Source organism: Tachyglossus aculeatus, chromosome 1 (genome assembly GCF_015852505.1).
Source record: "Tachyglossus aculeatus isolate mTacAcu1 chromosome 1, mTacAcu1.pri, whole genome shotgun sequence".
Taxonomy (NCBI): domain Eukaryota; kingdom Metazoa; phylum Chordata; class Mammalia; order Monotremata; family Tachyglossidae; genus Tachyglossus; species Tachyglossus aculeatus.
Window position 1 is genome coordinate 66480754 of NC_052066.1, and position 14561 is coordinate 66495314.

At 46.1% G+C, this 14561-nt stretch overlaps 1 protein-coding gene across 3 annotated transcripts in view; it reads right to left on the bottom strand.

Moving 5' to 3' along the window:
- Positions 1–14561, bottom strand: part of VPS8 (VPS8 subunit of CORVET complex) — a 367622-nt gene that overhangs the window by 42598 nt on the left and 310463 nt on the right. For all 3 annotated transcript variants that reach the window (XM_038743776.1, XM_038743795.1, XM_038743785.1), the window contains one exon: positions 2409–2462. In XM_038743776.1, coding sequence (XP_038599704.1) covers positions 2409–2462 — 54 coding nt within the window. The remainder of the gene's footprint in view (positions 1–2408; positions 2463–14561) is intronic.

A 14561-nucleotide genomic window follows, 5' to 3' on the forward strand; every position in this document is an offset into this window, starting at 1 on the left:
TCAAGGCCCTACTGAGAGCTCACCTCCTCCAGGAGGCCTTCCCGCACTGAGCCCCCTCCTTCCTCTCCCCCATACCCCCCTCCATCCCCCTCGCCTTACCTCCTTCCCCTCCCCACAGCACCTGTACATATGTATATATGTTTGTATGTATTTATTACTCTATTTATTCATTTATTTTACTTGTACATATCTATTCTATTTATTTTATTTTGTTAATATGTTTTGTTTTGTTCTCTGTTTCCCCCTTCTAGACTGTGAGCCTACTGTTGCCAACTTGTATTTCCCAAGTGCTTAGTACAGTACTCTGCACACAGTAAGTGCTCAATAAATACGATTGATTGATTGATTGACACCCTTCCTCGCAGATTTCCTACTACAGCCCAGTACAACCCAGGAACTTAGCTCCCGTAACGCCAACGTATTCAATGTATCTCTATCTCATCTAGCTGGCCGCTGGCACCTTGCCTACATCCTCCCTTTGGCCTGGTACTCCCTCCCCCTTCATATAATAATGATGGCATTTGTTAAGCGCTTACTATGTGCAAAGCACTGTTCTAAGCACTGGAGCACTATTAAGCACCTTCACATTAAGCAGATCACGGCGCTCTTCCCACCTTCAAAGCTGTATTAAAATCCCATCTCCTCTAAGAGGCCTTCCCTGACTAAGCCCTCATTTCCCCTACTCCCTCTCCCTTCTGCATTGCCAATGCACTGGGATTTGCATCTTTTTTTTTGATGGCGTTTATAAAGCGCTTACTATGTGCAAAGCACTGTTCTAAGTGCTGGGGAGGATACAAGGTGATCAGGTTGTCCCACAGGGGGCTCACAGTCTTAATTCCCATTTTACAGATGAGGTAACTGAGGCGCAGAGAAGTGAAATGACTTGCCCAGAGTCACACAGCTGACAAGTGGCGGAGCCGGGATTTGAACCCATGACCTCTTTTAAGCACTTGATATTCAACCGCATCCACAGCCCCACAGCATTTATTTGTGTGCTCTATCCACCAAGCCACGCTGCTTCTCAAGTACTGGGGTAGATCCAAGAGAAGCAGCGTGGCTTAGTGGAAAGAGCCCGGGCTTGGGAGTCAGAGGTCATGGGTTCTAATCCTGGCTCTGCCACTTGTCAGCTGTGTGACTTTGGGCAAGTCACAACTTCTCTGGGCCTCCGTTCCCTCATCTGTAAAATGGGGATTAAGTCTGTGAGCCCCATGTGGGACAACCTGATCACCTTGTATCTACCCCAGTGCTTAGAACAGTGCTTGGCATATAGTAAGCGCTTAACAAATACCATCATTATTATTATCCACCTCCCATATGGGGCTCACAGTCTTAACCCTCTTCTAGACTGAGCCCACTGTTGGGTAGGGACCGTCTCTATATGATGCCAACTTGTACTTCTCAAGCGCTTAGTATAGTGCTCTGCACACAGTAAGCGCTCAATAAATACGACAATGAATGAATGAATTTTGCAAATGACTTAACTGAGGCACAGAGAAGCGAGGTGACTCATTGTCCAAAGTCACACAGCAGACGAGCTTCGCCACTCGCTTTCGCTCTTTCCTGCCGGGTCTGTTCTCAGTGGGGCTCAGCGGGCAGTGAATAAGCAGGAGGGCAGGGAAGTAGCACATCGTGAAGTGCATGGGAAACTCTTTGTGTCTTGATGTATTAGTCCATTTCAGCCAAAGTGAATCTGGCAGTGTCCACGCTGGGCCTCAGAGTCACAACCGAGCAGGCAGTTGCCCCGATAACACTATAGGCCTTTGCCACCCACAAAAACCGGCTTCTTTTTAGGATTCCTGCTGAGCCTAACCACCTCCCTGAAGTGGTCTTTGGGTCAGAAACCTACACTACTGTTGGCACACCCGGGGTGGGCACTGGCCTGGGCTAGAACTCAGGTATCAGGATTCCCAATCAATCAATCAATCGTATTTATTGAGCGCTTACTGTGTGCAGAGCACTGTACTAAGCGCTTGGGAAGTACAAGTTGGCAACAGTTCCCAGAATAGGACTCTTTTCATTTGGACTGAGCGATGGCAGAGGGGGCTCTGGAAGAGGTCAGACTATTCCCGGGCCAAGCCCAAGGTTTTGGGCCTGAATAAGGTTCCAATTTATTTACCTGCACATCTACGGACACTGTGGTTAAAGAAGTGGGCACCTGAACTGAATGTTTGTATGATTTTTTTTTCCCTCCCTCCCTCCCTCTCTCTCTCTTAAGAACTTAAAGTAGGACCTCCTTCACCAGGGCTTTAAATGAGAGAGGCTCTTTGACACACAGCCTGTAATAAAAGTATTTCATGGCGGTAATCGCCCAAAACTGACTCATCAGAGAGAAATAAACATACAAGAGGGCAACCTGGACATTTGGAAACACAATCTTTTCACTTTTTAGGGTTTGCAGGGCGACTTACCTTTTTAGCAGCTGAATCCAATCGGGGCGAATGATAAGCTGGTGACATTTTGGCCTATTTTAAAAAAAAAAAAAGAACTTTTTATTATTCCTTAATAGTGCTGCATTTGACTATTACTGCTTTAAGTCGGTGAACTAGAACCAGAAAATGAATCATGGAATTTACCTGGGCACCAAAACAGACTTTGACATTTCATGGAAAACACGTTCAGGACATTGCCTTAAAAGCATCTTCTGGTGGAGAGAAAGCTAAGATGCCTCACATCCTTTCAGGCTAGGAGAGATGGGGAGGGTTTGGAATTCTTTTCACGAATAGGAGAAGAGTAAGGAGGGGAAGCCAACTTCCCGCATGAGAATCTCTATTTTAATAATAATAATGATGGCATTTATTAAACGCTTACTATGTGCAAAGCACTGCTCTAAGCACTGGGGAGGTTACAAGGTGATCAGGTTGTCCCACGGGGGGCTCACAGTCTTAATCCCCATTTGACAGATGAGGGAACTGAGGCCCAGAGAAGTGAAGTGACTTGCCCAAAGTCACACAGCTGACAATTGGCGGAGCCAGGATTTGAACCCATGACCTCTGACTCCCAAGCCTGTGCTCTTTCCACTGAGCCATGCTGCTTCGATTTTGTAGATAGAAATCGTGGATCAGAGTCAGCCAAGAATGAAAGCCCTGGTGGCCATGGTTTTATTTCCCTGCCCATCAAATAGCTAGTGGTGGTTCAAAAATAGATCGTGCCTCCTGTTTTCCTGCTCTGATTTCTCTCATTCAGATTTTCAGTTGAAGGGAATAGAAAATGAAAACATCAGGCTCAGGGCTACAAGGATCGAAACTGCTGCTGCCCAGGTTGTCATTTTAAATCCAAAGTTCGGCAGCGTTACAAGACCGAAGCTGGAAATATTTCTTACACTCTGCTGACATTAGCACTCTTTGTCCAGATGCTTAATGGCAGTTTCTAGCACTGGTTTAAGCGCTTAGTACAGTGCTCTGCACATAGTAAGCACTCAATAAATACGATTGATGATGATGGTCCGATGCCAGCTTTTGGCACGCTAAAAAGCAGCAGCTTGGCCTAGTGGTTAGAGCCCGGGCCTGGCTTCTCATCCTGGCTCCGCCACCTGTCTGCTCTGTGACCTTGGACAAGTCACTTCACTCCTCTGGGCCTCCGTGACTTCATCTGTAAAATGGGGATTCAGACTGTAAGCCCCATGGGGGACAGGGCCTGTGCCCAACCTGATTAGCTTGTATGTACCCAGTATCTGGCACATAGTAAGTGCTTAGCAAATACCATTAAAAAAAATCATCCTTAAGTGCAGGAATACACCAGAATTATATATTTAACATCACAATATAACATCATTCTAGACTGTGAACCCACTGTTGGGTAGGGGCCGTCTCTATATGTTGCCAACTTGTACTTCCCAAGCGCTTAGTACAGTGCTCTGCACACAATAAGCACTCAATAAATACAACTGAATGAATGAATGAACAAAATCTAAGCACTTTGCCCCTAGCAAAGGCACCGGTTAACTGCCCAAAGCTTTGGATGCACACCTCGCGGAAAGCTAATCCTCTGGAGGTCGAATCAGTAAAGAGAAGCAGCGTGGCTCAGTGGAAAGAGCACAGGCTTAGGAGTCAGAGGTCGTGGGTTCTAATCCTGGCTCTGCCGTTTGTCAGCTGTGTAACTTTGGGCAAGTCACTATTACCTCATCTGTAAAATGGGGATTCAGACTGTAAGCCCCACGTGGGGCAACCTGATCACCTTGTATCCCCCCAGTGCTTTGCACATAGTAAGCGCTTAACAAATGCCATCATTATTATTATTAAAGAGCTTCAATGGCAACAGAAATGTCTTAGGGCCACTCATGAAAAACCTCACGTACTACCTTCAGGTAACCCCCTGGGCAATTCCATTTAAAAAGCCCTGAGTGTGTCTCCATGGGGCCTGAGGTTTCTGCCAACTCACAGAGACATCATCACATCGAGAATGCCCAACTCTGGGGAAATTCTTAATGAAATGGGGCAGCAACCTGTTGAAGCCCAGTTGGACGACTGTTGACAGTGGTCTTGTGGTTGACCTCAACTTCATCATCATCATCAATCGTATTTATTGAGCGCTTACTATGTGCAGAGCACTGTACTAAGCGCTTGGGAAGTACAAATTGGCAACATATAGAGACAGTCCCTACCAACAGTGGGCTCACAGTCTCAAAGAGTGGGCTCACAGTCTAAAAGTGGGCTCACAGTCTCAACTTCCAAACATCTCGAATATGTGGAATTTCCTTTAAGTTCAATGGGAGCAGCCTGGGCCCGGAAAAAAGCACTTGGTTGACAATATCATTTCTCTGAACACCAGAGGTGACTAAGGCCCCAAGTACTTTTACCTTTCTCAGAACCACTGCGTGAACAAAATCACCAACATGATAGCTTTTGTTTTTGGGGAAAAAAAACCCAGCATCTCAAGTGTTCACCATGTGCAAGGCATTGTACTAAGCACTGGGGTAGATGAGAGATAATCAGGTTGGACACAGTCCCTACCCCACATAGGGCTCACAGTTTTAATCCCCTTTGTACAGATGAAGTAACCAATACTAGAGAAGCAGAGTGGCTCAGGGGAAAGAGCGCAAGCTTGGGAGTCAGAGGTCATGGATTCTAATCCCAGCTTTGCCACTGATCAGCTGTGTGACTTTGGGCAAGTCACTTAACTTCTCTATGCCTCAGTTACCTCATCTGTAAAATGGGGATGAAGACTGTGAGCCTCATGTGGGACAACCTGATTACCTTGTATCTCCCCCAGTGCTTGGCACATAGTAAGTGCTTAACAAATACCAAAATTATTATTATTATTATTATTGAACAATGCATTATAAATTTTTTTTACTTGAGATATGTGACTGGCCTAAGGTCACACAGCAGACAAGTGAAGTCGACATTAGAACCCAGATCCTGACTTCAGGCCTTTCGCTCCAATAAAGCGCGATCCACTTTCTATCTTGGGAAAAAACCACTAGCCTGTTGGTCCAGACTGAATTACAACACACACTCGGTGACTTGAGGAATTTACTGACAGGGCCGTGGTTATCTTATTTGACTGTTCTATGATGAAACGTACTTTGTCTAGATCATTATCAGGCCTCAGAGCATACACAGCCAGATGCTAGACAATAGATAAACAGGGTGTCCAGAAACAAATGAGGAATTAGAAGCAACTTCACTTTGACAAAAAAACACGATCTATTTGCCCTGATGTAAGAATGTTTTTTCACTCAACTCACATTGCCATATAATATTACACTTTCATTTGTACGCATTGGACAACACTCTAATCTGTAACTTGGCAGCCTATTGTCTAATAAAAAGAAAACACGGTCCAATGATACCAGATAATAATAATGATAATAGCGGTATGTAATAATAATAATGTTGGTATTTGTTAAGTGCTTACTATGTGCCAAGCACTGTTCTAAGCACAGGTAATCAGGTTGCCCCACAGTCACAGTCTTAATCCCCAGTTTACAGATGAGGTAACAGGCACAGAGAAGTGAAGTGACTTGACCAAGTTCACATAGCTGACAAATGGCAGATCCGGAATTAGAACCCATGACCTCTGATTCCCAAGCCCGGGCTCTTTCCACTAATCCATGCTGCTTCTCTATATGTATATGTGATGTACTTACTACGTGCCAGGCACTGTACTATGCGCAGGGGTGGGTACAAGATAATTTGGTTGGACACAGTCCCTGTCCCACAGGGGGCTCACAGTCTCCATCCCCATTTTACAGATGAGGGAACTGAGGCACAGAGACGTAAACTGACTTGCCCAAGGTCACGCAGAAGACAAGTGGCGGAGCTGGGGTAAGAACTCAGGTCCTTCTGACTCCAAGGCATGTGCTCTATCCACTAAGCCAAGCTGCTTCTAAAATAATCAAGTTGGACACAGTCCCTGTCCCACATGGGGCTCACGGCCCCAATTCCCAATTTACAGATGAGGTCACAGGCACAGAGAAGTGAAGTGGCTTGCCCAAGGTCACACAGCAGACAAGTGGTAGATCCAGGATTATAACCCAGGTCCTTCTGATTCCCAGGCCTATGCTCTATCTATAGGCCAGATCTCACAATCCAGGTAAATAAGATTTCTTAAATTCCTTAGAGAATTCAAAAAGAACAAACCACGGTAATTGGTTAACATATCTGTATTGGGAAATATAAAATATCACAGTGATCAAAGAGTTATTTGGAGGTATTAAACAGTAGGAGTGGCAATACAGTACTCAATACCCACTGGATGCAGTGCACTGTACTAAATGCTAAATAGTTCCATATAAATATGGCCTACATAAAGGCCTTTTCCACTTCAATAACTTTGGGAAAAAAATCCTTTCTTGGAACACCAGAAAAAAAATCTGTTGCTTTTACATTGGCTTCTCTCCTTCTGTTGCTGTTTAAAGGATTAATAAAATATGACTAAAAAGGCTGCGCTGTGCTGTTTACTCCCCATGGATTTCTTTCCTTAAAAGTTTGCCTTCAGGCGGAAATCCTATTTTTCACAGCATCTGATGGAACTTATGCTGTTAGCTATCTTTTGATCAGAGTGGATTTTCTCGAAGCAGACGAGCTATTGAACGATGCATTATAAAAAAGTTTTACTTGAGGTATTTGACTATTTTGTGTTTGAAAGTGGATACGGGTGAAGGATGAATGTCTTTCAGGTGTGCCGGTTTATTCTCTGCCCCCAGTAACATAGGCACTTAAAAGCTCTCATCCCTTAATAACACTGCTAACTAAACTCTGGGCTGAATTATTCAGAACAGATGCTCCAGGGAGTCATCAATTATTTATTTTTCTTGCATTTTACAGTAAGTAAAGATTTTATGCCAACCAATGCCAAAAGAGATGTCCACCCCAGCCAGAAAATGAGATGCAAATAATCAACCGCAGCAACTCTTTGCTGGAACAGATTATGAGACCAATTGGAGGGTTGGGTTTTTTTGGTTTCTTTTGTTGTTGTTCTTGTTTTTAATGGTATTTGTTCAGCACTTATTATGTGTCAAGCACTGTTCTAAGCGCTGGGGTTGATACAAGATAATCAGACTGGACATAGTCCCTGCCCCACATGGGGCTCAAGGTCAAAACTGGAGGGAGGAGTACCGAGTCCCCATTTTACGGATGGTGTCACTGAGGGGCTAATAAAAATAATAATAATAATGGTATTTCATTCATTTATTCAATCATATTTATTGAGCGCTTACTACGTGAAGAGCACTGTACTAAGCGCTTGGGAAGTACAATTTGGCAACATATAGAGACGGGGTCCCTACCCAACAGTGGGCTCTTTGTTAAATGCTTACTATGTGCCAAGTACTGTTCTAAGCGCTGGGGTAGATACAAGGTAATCAGGTTGTCCCATGTGGGGCTCACAGTCTTAATCCCCATTTTACAGATGAGCTAACGGAGGCCCAGAGAAGTGAAGTGACTTGCCCAAAGTCACACAGCTGATAGGTGGCGGCACCGGGATTAGAACCCACGACCTCTGACTCCCAAGCCCGGGCTCTTTCCACAAAGCCACGCTGCTTCTCTAAAGTTAAATGACTTGCCCAGGGTCACACAACCAACACGTGGTGGAGCCGGCATTAGAACTCAGGTCCTCACTCTCAGGCCCGTGCTCTTTCCGCTAGGCCACGCTGCTTCACTACGTACGGTTTCTGCCCACATAACCAGTACTGTGGTGAAACTTCCCAAACAAAAAAAAAGAGGTGAGAGAAGGCGATTTCACCAGCAAACCAAGCAATCCAGCCAGAAATTAGGGACCTTGAAAACGTTGAAACGAGTAAGCACTTACGGAGAGGAACGCTCACAAGGTTGTCAAGTTTTGCAGCGTACTAATGCACTGGGGGCTTGAGGAATTGACTTAGCGGCCCTCCGACGGGGGGGATTTGGCCGGTAGCAGCCAAGATAATGTCCGTCAGCAGAAAGAGACTCAATCTCACCGTTAGGTCACTGCTCTCTTCGCCCGGGAAAGCTCATTCATTCATTCATTCATTCAATCGTATTTATTGAGCGCTTCCTGTGTGCAGAGCACTGTACTAAGCACTTGGGAAGTACAACTAGGCGCTTGGGAAGTAGTGACAACACCCACAAGGGACTCCAAGGGAATTAGAAGAGCAGTGTGGTCTACCGGACAGAGCACAGGCCTGGTCGTCAGGAGGACTGGGTTCTGATCCCAGCTCCGAAACCCGTCTGCTGTGTGACCCTGGGCAAGTCACTTTGCTTCTCTGGGCTTCAGTTACCTCCTCTGTAAAATGGGGATGAAGACTGAGCCCCACGTGGGACATGGACTGTGCCCAAAGTGATTACCTTGTATCTAACCCAGCGCTTAGAATGGGGCCTAACACATAGTAAGTGCGTAACATATATCAACCTACAAAATGGGGATTCAAAACCTGTTCTCTCTCCTATTTTAGCCTGTGAGTCCCATGTCGGGTCTGATTATTCTGTATCTACCGCAGCACTTAGTCTACTACTTGGCACATAGTAAGCACTTAACGAAAACCAAAGTGCTCATTGTGGGCAGGGAATATGTCTGTTTATTGCTATATTGTACTCTCCCAAATGCTTTGTACAGTGCTTCGTGAACAGTAACTGCTCCATAAATACTATTGACTGACTGACTCATCAGCACTGGGCAATCAACCTCAACCCCATGGCACTTATGTATATATCTGTTATTTATTTATTCGTATTAATGTCTATCTCCCCCTCTAGATTGTAGGCTCGATGTGGGCAGGGAATATATGTTTATTGTTATATTGTACTCTCCCAAGGGCTTAGCACACAGTAAGCAGCGAACATGAGAAGCGGCGTGACTTAGTGGAAAGAGCACGGGCTTGGGAGTCAGAGGTCGTGGGTTCTAATCCCAGTAAGTCACTTAACTTCTCTATGCCTCGGTTACCTCATTTGTAAAATAGGGATTAAGACTGTGAGCCCCAAGTGGGACAATTTGATAACTTTGTACCTTTCCCAGCACTTAGAACAGGGCTTGGCACATAGTAAGTGCTTAGAAAATACCGTTATTATTATTAAGCATCCCATAAATATGACTGAATCAATACATTTTTTTTTTTAAAAAAAGCAGGGTCCCTTTCTGTGAATGGAAGCTCAGAACTGCAGTCTTGTACTGAGCTATGCATCTTCATTTGGGTCATCAATCATTCAATGGCACTGACTGAGTGCTTATTATGTGCAGAGCACTGTACTAAGTGCTTGGGAGAGTACAATACAACAGAATTAACAGACACGTTCCAATCAATCAATCAAGGGAATTTATTGAGAGCTTACTCTGTGCAGAGCACTGTACTAAGCTCTTGAGAGAGTACAATGGATTTGGTAGAAACGTTCCTGGCCCACAGTTAGCTTGCAGTTTGGAGGGAAAGCTGAAGGAACCCCACAGCTGAAATACAGACAGTCTAATAATAATAATGGTATTTGTTAAACGCTAGCTGTGTGCCAGGCACTGTTCTAAGCACTGGGGTGGATACAAGCAAATTGGTTTGGACGCAGTCCCGATCCCACAGGGGACTCACAGTCTCAATCCCCACTTTACAGATGAGGTAACAGGTACAGAGAAGTGACGTGAATTGCCCAAGGTTAGGAGAAGCAGTGTGGCTCAGTGGAAAGAGCCAGAGCTTGGGAGTCAGAGGTCATGGGTTCTAATCCTGACTCCGCCACTTGTCAGCTGTGTGACTTTGGGCAAGTCACTTAACTTCTCGGGGCCTCAGTTCCCTCATCTGTAAAATGGAGATTAAGACTGTGAGCCCCACGTGGGACAACCTGATCACCTTGTATCTCCCCCAGCACTTAGAACAGTGCTTTGCACATAGTAAGTGCTTAAGAAATACCATCATTATTATTATTTAGTGGCGGAGCTTTGATTAGCACCCATGACCTTCTGACGATATGTTGCCAACTTGTACTTCCCAAGCGCTTAGTACAGTGCTCTGCACACAGTAAGCGCTCAATAAATACGATTGAATGAATGAATGTCCATTAGTGAGCCCCCTTTTTCCTCTCCTCCTTCCCATCCCCCTGCCCTACCTCCTTCCCCTCCCCACAGCACCTGTATACATGTTTGTACAGATTTATTACTCTATTTTACTTGTACATATTTACTATTCTATTTATTTTGTTAATGATGTGCATTTAGCTTTAATTCTATTTGTTCTGATGACTTGACACCTGTCCACATGTTTTGTTTTGTTGTCTGTCTCCCCCTCCTAAACTGTGAGCCCGTTATTGGGGAGGGACCATCTCTATATGTTGCCAACTTGTACTTCCCAAGTGCTTTGTACAGTGCTCTGCACACAGTAAGCGCTCAATAAATATGATTGATTGAATGAATGAATGAATATTGGTGTATATATAGGTGTATATTAATCATTCATTCATTCATGGGACACAGCAAAAGTGCTTTCATTTGCTTTCTAGGTTCTTGAGATAATCCCATTTCTTGTACATCACAGGCAACAAAGTCAAAGAGATCCTTCAGATCTGCCGCAGGCATGTCGGAGACAGAGTATAATACTTTTCACCCAATAAGGAATCGGTTTGTGTAACATTATTAGGAAGCATCAAAGTCAAAAGCAGCTGGTTTGAAAAGGGGGCCAGGTAATTGTACTTGTATTAGCCTAAATTTAGGAAGGTAAGGCTTTTTTTTTTCCCCAATCAGAATTTAATAGGCTCAGCAACAAATATGCCTTTGATATGTAAAAGAATCTTGAAAACTGCGACCTCCTGCTGAGAAGGTGGGAGGGAAATGAAAAAGCAGACAACTGGACTAGGCAAGTGGGGGTTTTGGGCCTTCAAAGATCTCTCCCCCAGCCCCTGAGGATGAACTGAAGGAAAGTGACTTCTTAGCATATTTATGAGAGAGAGGCTGTGGTGAGCTTTAGTCATGTGCTTGCTGACTCTCTCTGGCCCAGATGGCTGGGAGATAGAGCTCAAGGGCAGAGACAACACAAGCCCACCCAACATCTTGATGATGATGATGACGGTATTTGTTAAGCGTTTACTATTTGTCCAGCACTGTTCTAAGCACTGAGGCAGACACAAGCTAATCAGGTTGAACACAATTCCAGTCCCACAAGGAGGTCACAGTCTTAATCCCCATTTTACAGATGAGGTAACTGAGGCCCAGAGAGATTTAAGGGACTCGCCCAAAGTCACACAGCAGACGAGTGGCAGAGCCAGGATTAGAACCCAAGTCTTTCTAACTCCCAAGTCCATCTCTAACCACTAAGCCACGTTGCTTCCCTCCATTTCAGGGAGGGAATTCATTGTTGCCAATTTGTACTTCCCAAGCGCTTAGTACAGTGCTCTGCGCACAGTAAGCGCTCAATAAATACGACTGATGATGATGATGATTTCAGAAGGGGGACCTCGTTTCCCTGCTCTTTCAGTGGGGCCAAGCACTGCATCTCATCCCACCTAGGATGGGGCAGCGTCCAGCCTGATTTGCTTACATCCACAAAGGCCACCAGCGCTTAGTACAGTGCCTGGCACATAGTAAGGCCTTAACAAATACCACAGTTATTACTACTACATGTAATTTCTTGGAATGACGCAGCCAGCCCACCTCCTGTACCTCCTGCCACTCAGCTAGATTCCGCAGTTTCAGTGTGCTTAGTACAGTGCCTGGCACATAGTAAGGGCTTAACAAATATCACAGTTATTATTATCATTGCCAATTATAAATTTACACAGCCTCTAAATTTTGACCCCCAGCCCCCGTACTGGCCGCCATTTCCCGTTTCTCAATAGATCCTGAAGAGTAAGAGTAAGGAAAGGGAATGTACAGACACATTCCCTGCCCACAACGAGCTCACAGTCTAGAGGGGGAGACCGACTTTAAGACTGGTCTGTAAGCTCATTGTGGGCAAAGGAATGTATCTGTTGTATTGTTATACTGTCCTCTCCCAACATAATGCTGGTGACAGATTTATTTTTTATCTTAGCTCCCAAGCGGCCCTAGCAGAGAGTGGAAGCACAGAGAAGCAACATGCTCAGGTGGCTAGAAGCGCTCCACCACTTTTCATTCATTCAATCGTATTTGTTGAGCGCTTACTGTGTGCAGAGCACTGTACTAAGCGCTTGGGAAGTACAAGTTGGCAACATATGGAGACGGTCCGTACCCAACAGCGGGCTCAATCAATCAATCAATCAATCAATCGTATTTATTGAGCGCTTACTATGTGCAGAGCACTGTACTAAGCGCTTGGGAAGTACAAATTGGCATCACATAGAGACAGTCCCTGCCCAACAGTGGGCTCACAGTCTAAAAGGGGGAGACAGAGAACAGAACCAAACATACCAACAAAATAAAATAAGTAGGCTAGAAATGTACAAGTAAAATAAATAAATAAATAAATAAATAGAGTAATAAATATGTACAACCATATATACATATATACAGGTGCTGTGGGGAAGGGAAGGAGGTAAGATGGGGGGATGGAGAGGGGGACGAGGGGGACAGGAAAGAAGGGGCTCAGTCTGGGAAGGCCTCCTGGAGGAGGTGAGCTCTCAGCAGGGCCTTGAAGGGAGGAAGAGAGCTAGCTTGGCGGATGGGCAGAGGGAGGGCATTCCAGGCCCGGGGGAGGACGGGGGCCGGGGGTTGATGGCGGGACAGGCGAGAGCGAGGTACAGTGAGGAGATTAGTGGTGGAGGAGTGGAGGGTGCGGGCTGGGCAGTAGAAGGAGAGAAGGGAGGTGAGGTAGGAGGGGGCGAGGTGATGGACAGCCTTGAAGCCCAGGGTGAGGAGTTTCTGCCTGATGCGCAGATTGATCGGTAGCCATTGGAGGTTTTTGAGGAGGGGAGTAATATGTCCAGAGCGTTTCTGGACAAAGATAATCCGGGCAGCAGCATGAAGTATGGATTGAAGTGGAGAGAGGCACGAGGATGGGAGATCAGAGAGAAGGCTGGTGCAGTAGTCCAGACGGGATAGGATGAGAGCTTGAATTAGCAGGGTAGCGGTTTGGATGGAGAGGAAAGGACGGATCTTGGCAATGTTGCGGAGCTGAGACCGGCAGGTTTTGGTGACGGCTTGGATGTGAGGGGTGAACGGGAGAGTGGAGTCGAGGATGACACCAAGGTTGCGGGCTTGTGAGACGGGAAGGATGGTAGTACCGTCAACAGAGATGGGAAAGTCAGGGAGAGGACAAGGTTTGGGAGGGAAGACAAGGAGCTCAGTCTTTGACATGTTGAGCTTTAGGTGGCGGGCGGACATCCAGATGGAGATGTCCTGAAGGCAGGAGGAGATGCGAGCCTGGAGGGAGGGGGAGAGAGCAGGGGCAGAGATGTAAATCTGGGTGTCATCAGCGTAGAGATGATAGTTGAAGCCGTGGGAGCGAATGAGGTCACCAAGGGAGTGAGTGTATATTGAGAACAGAAGGGGACCAAGCACTGAACCTTGGGGAACCCCCACAGTAAGAGGATGGGAGGGGGAGGAGGAGCCTGCAAAAGAGACTGAGAAAGAACGACCGGAGAGATAAGAAGAGAACCAGGAGAGGACGGAGTCTGTGAAGCCAAGGTCAGATAACGTGTTGAGGAGAAGGGGGTGGTCCACAGTGTCAAAGGCAGCTGAGAGGTCGAGGAGGATTAGGACAGAGTATGAGCCGTTGGATTTGGCAAGCAGGAGGTCATTGGTGACCTTTGAGAGCGCAGTTTCCGTGGAATGAAGGGGACGGAAGCCAGACTGGAGGGGGTCGAGGAGAGAGTTGTTGTTGAGGAATTCTAGGCAGCGCGTGTAGACAACTCGTTCAAGGAGTTTGGAAAGGAATGGTAGGAGGGATATGGGACGATAACTAGAAGGTGAGGTGGGGTCAAGAGAGGGTTTTTTTAGGATGGGAGAGACATGGGCATGTTTGAAGGCAGAGGGGAAGGAACCAGTGGAGAGTGAGCGGTTGAAGATGGAAGTTAAGGAGGGGAGAAGGGATGGAGCGAGAGATTTCATAAGATGAGAGGGAATGGGGTCAGAAGCACAGGTGGCCGGAGTAGCACTTGAGAGGAGGGAGGAGAGTTCCTCTGAGGATACCGCTGGGAAGGATGGGAGAGGAGCAGACAGTGTTGAGAGCCGGGGGGTTGGAGATAGGGGGGAAGAGA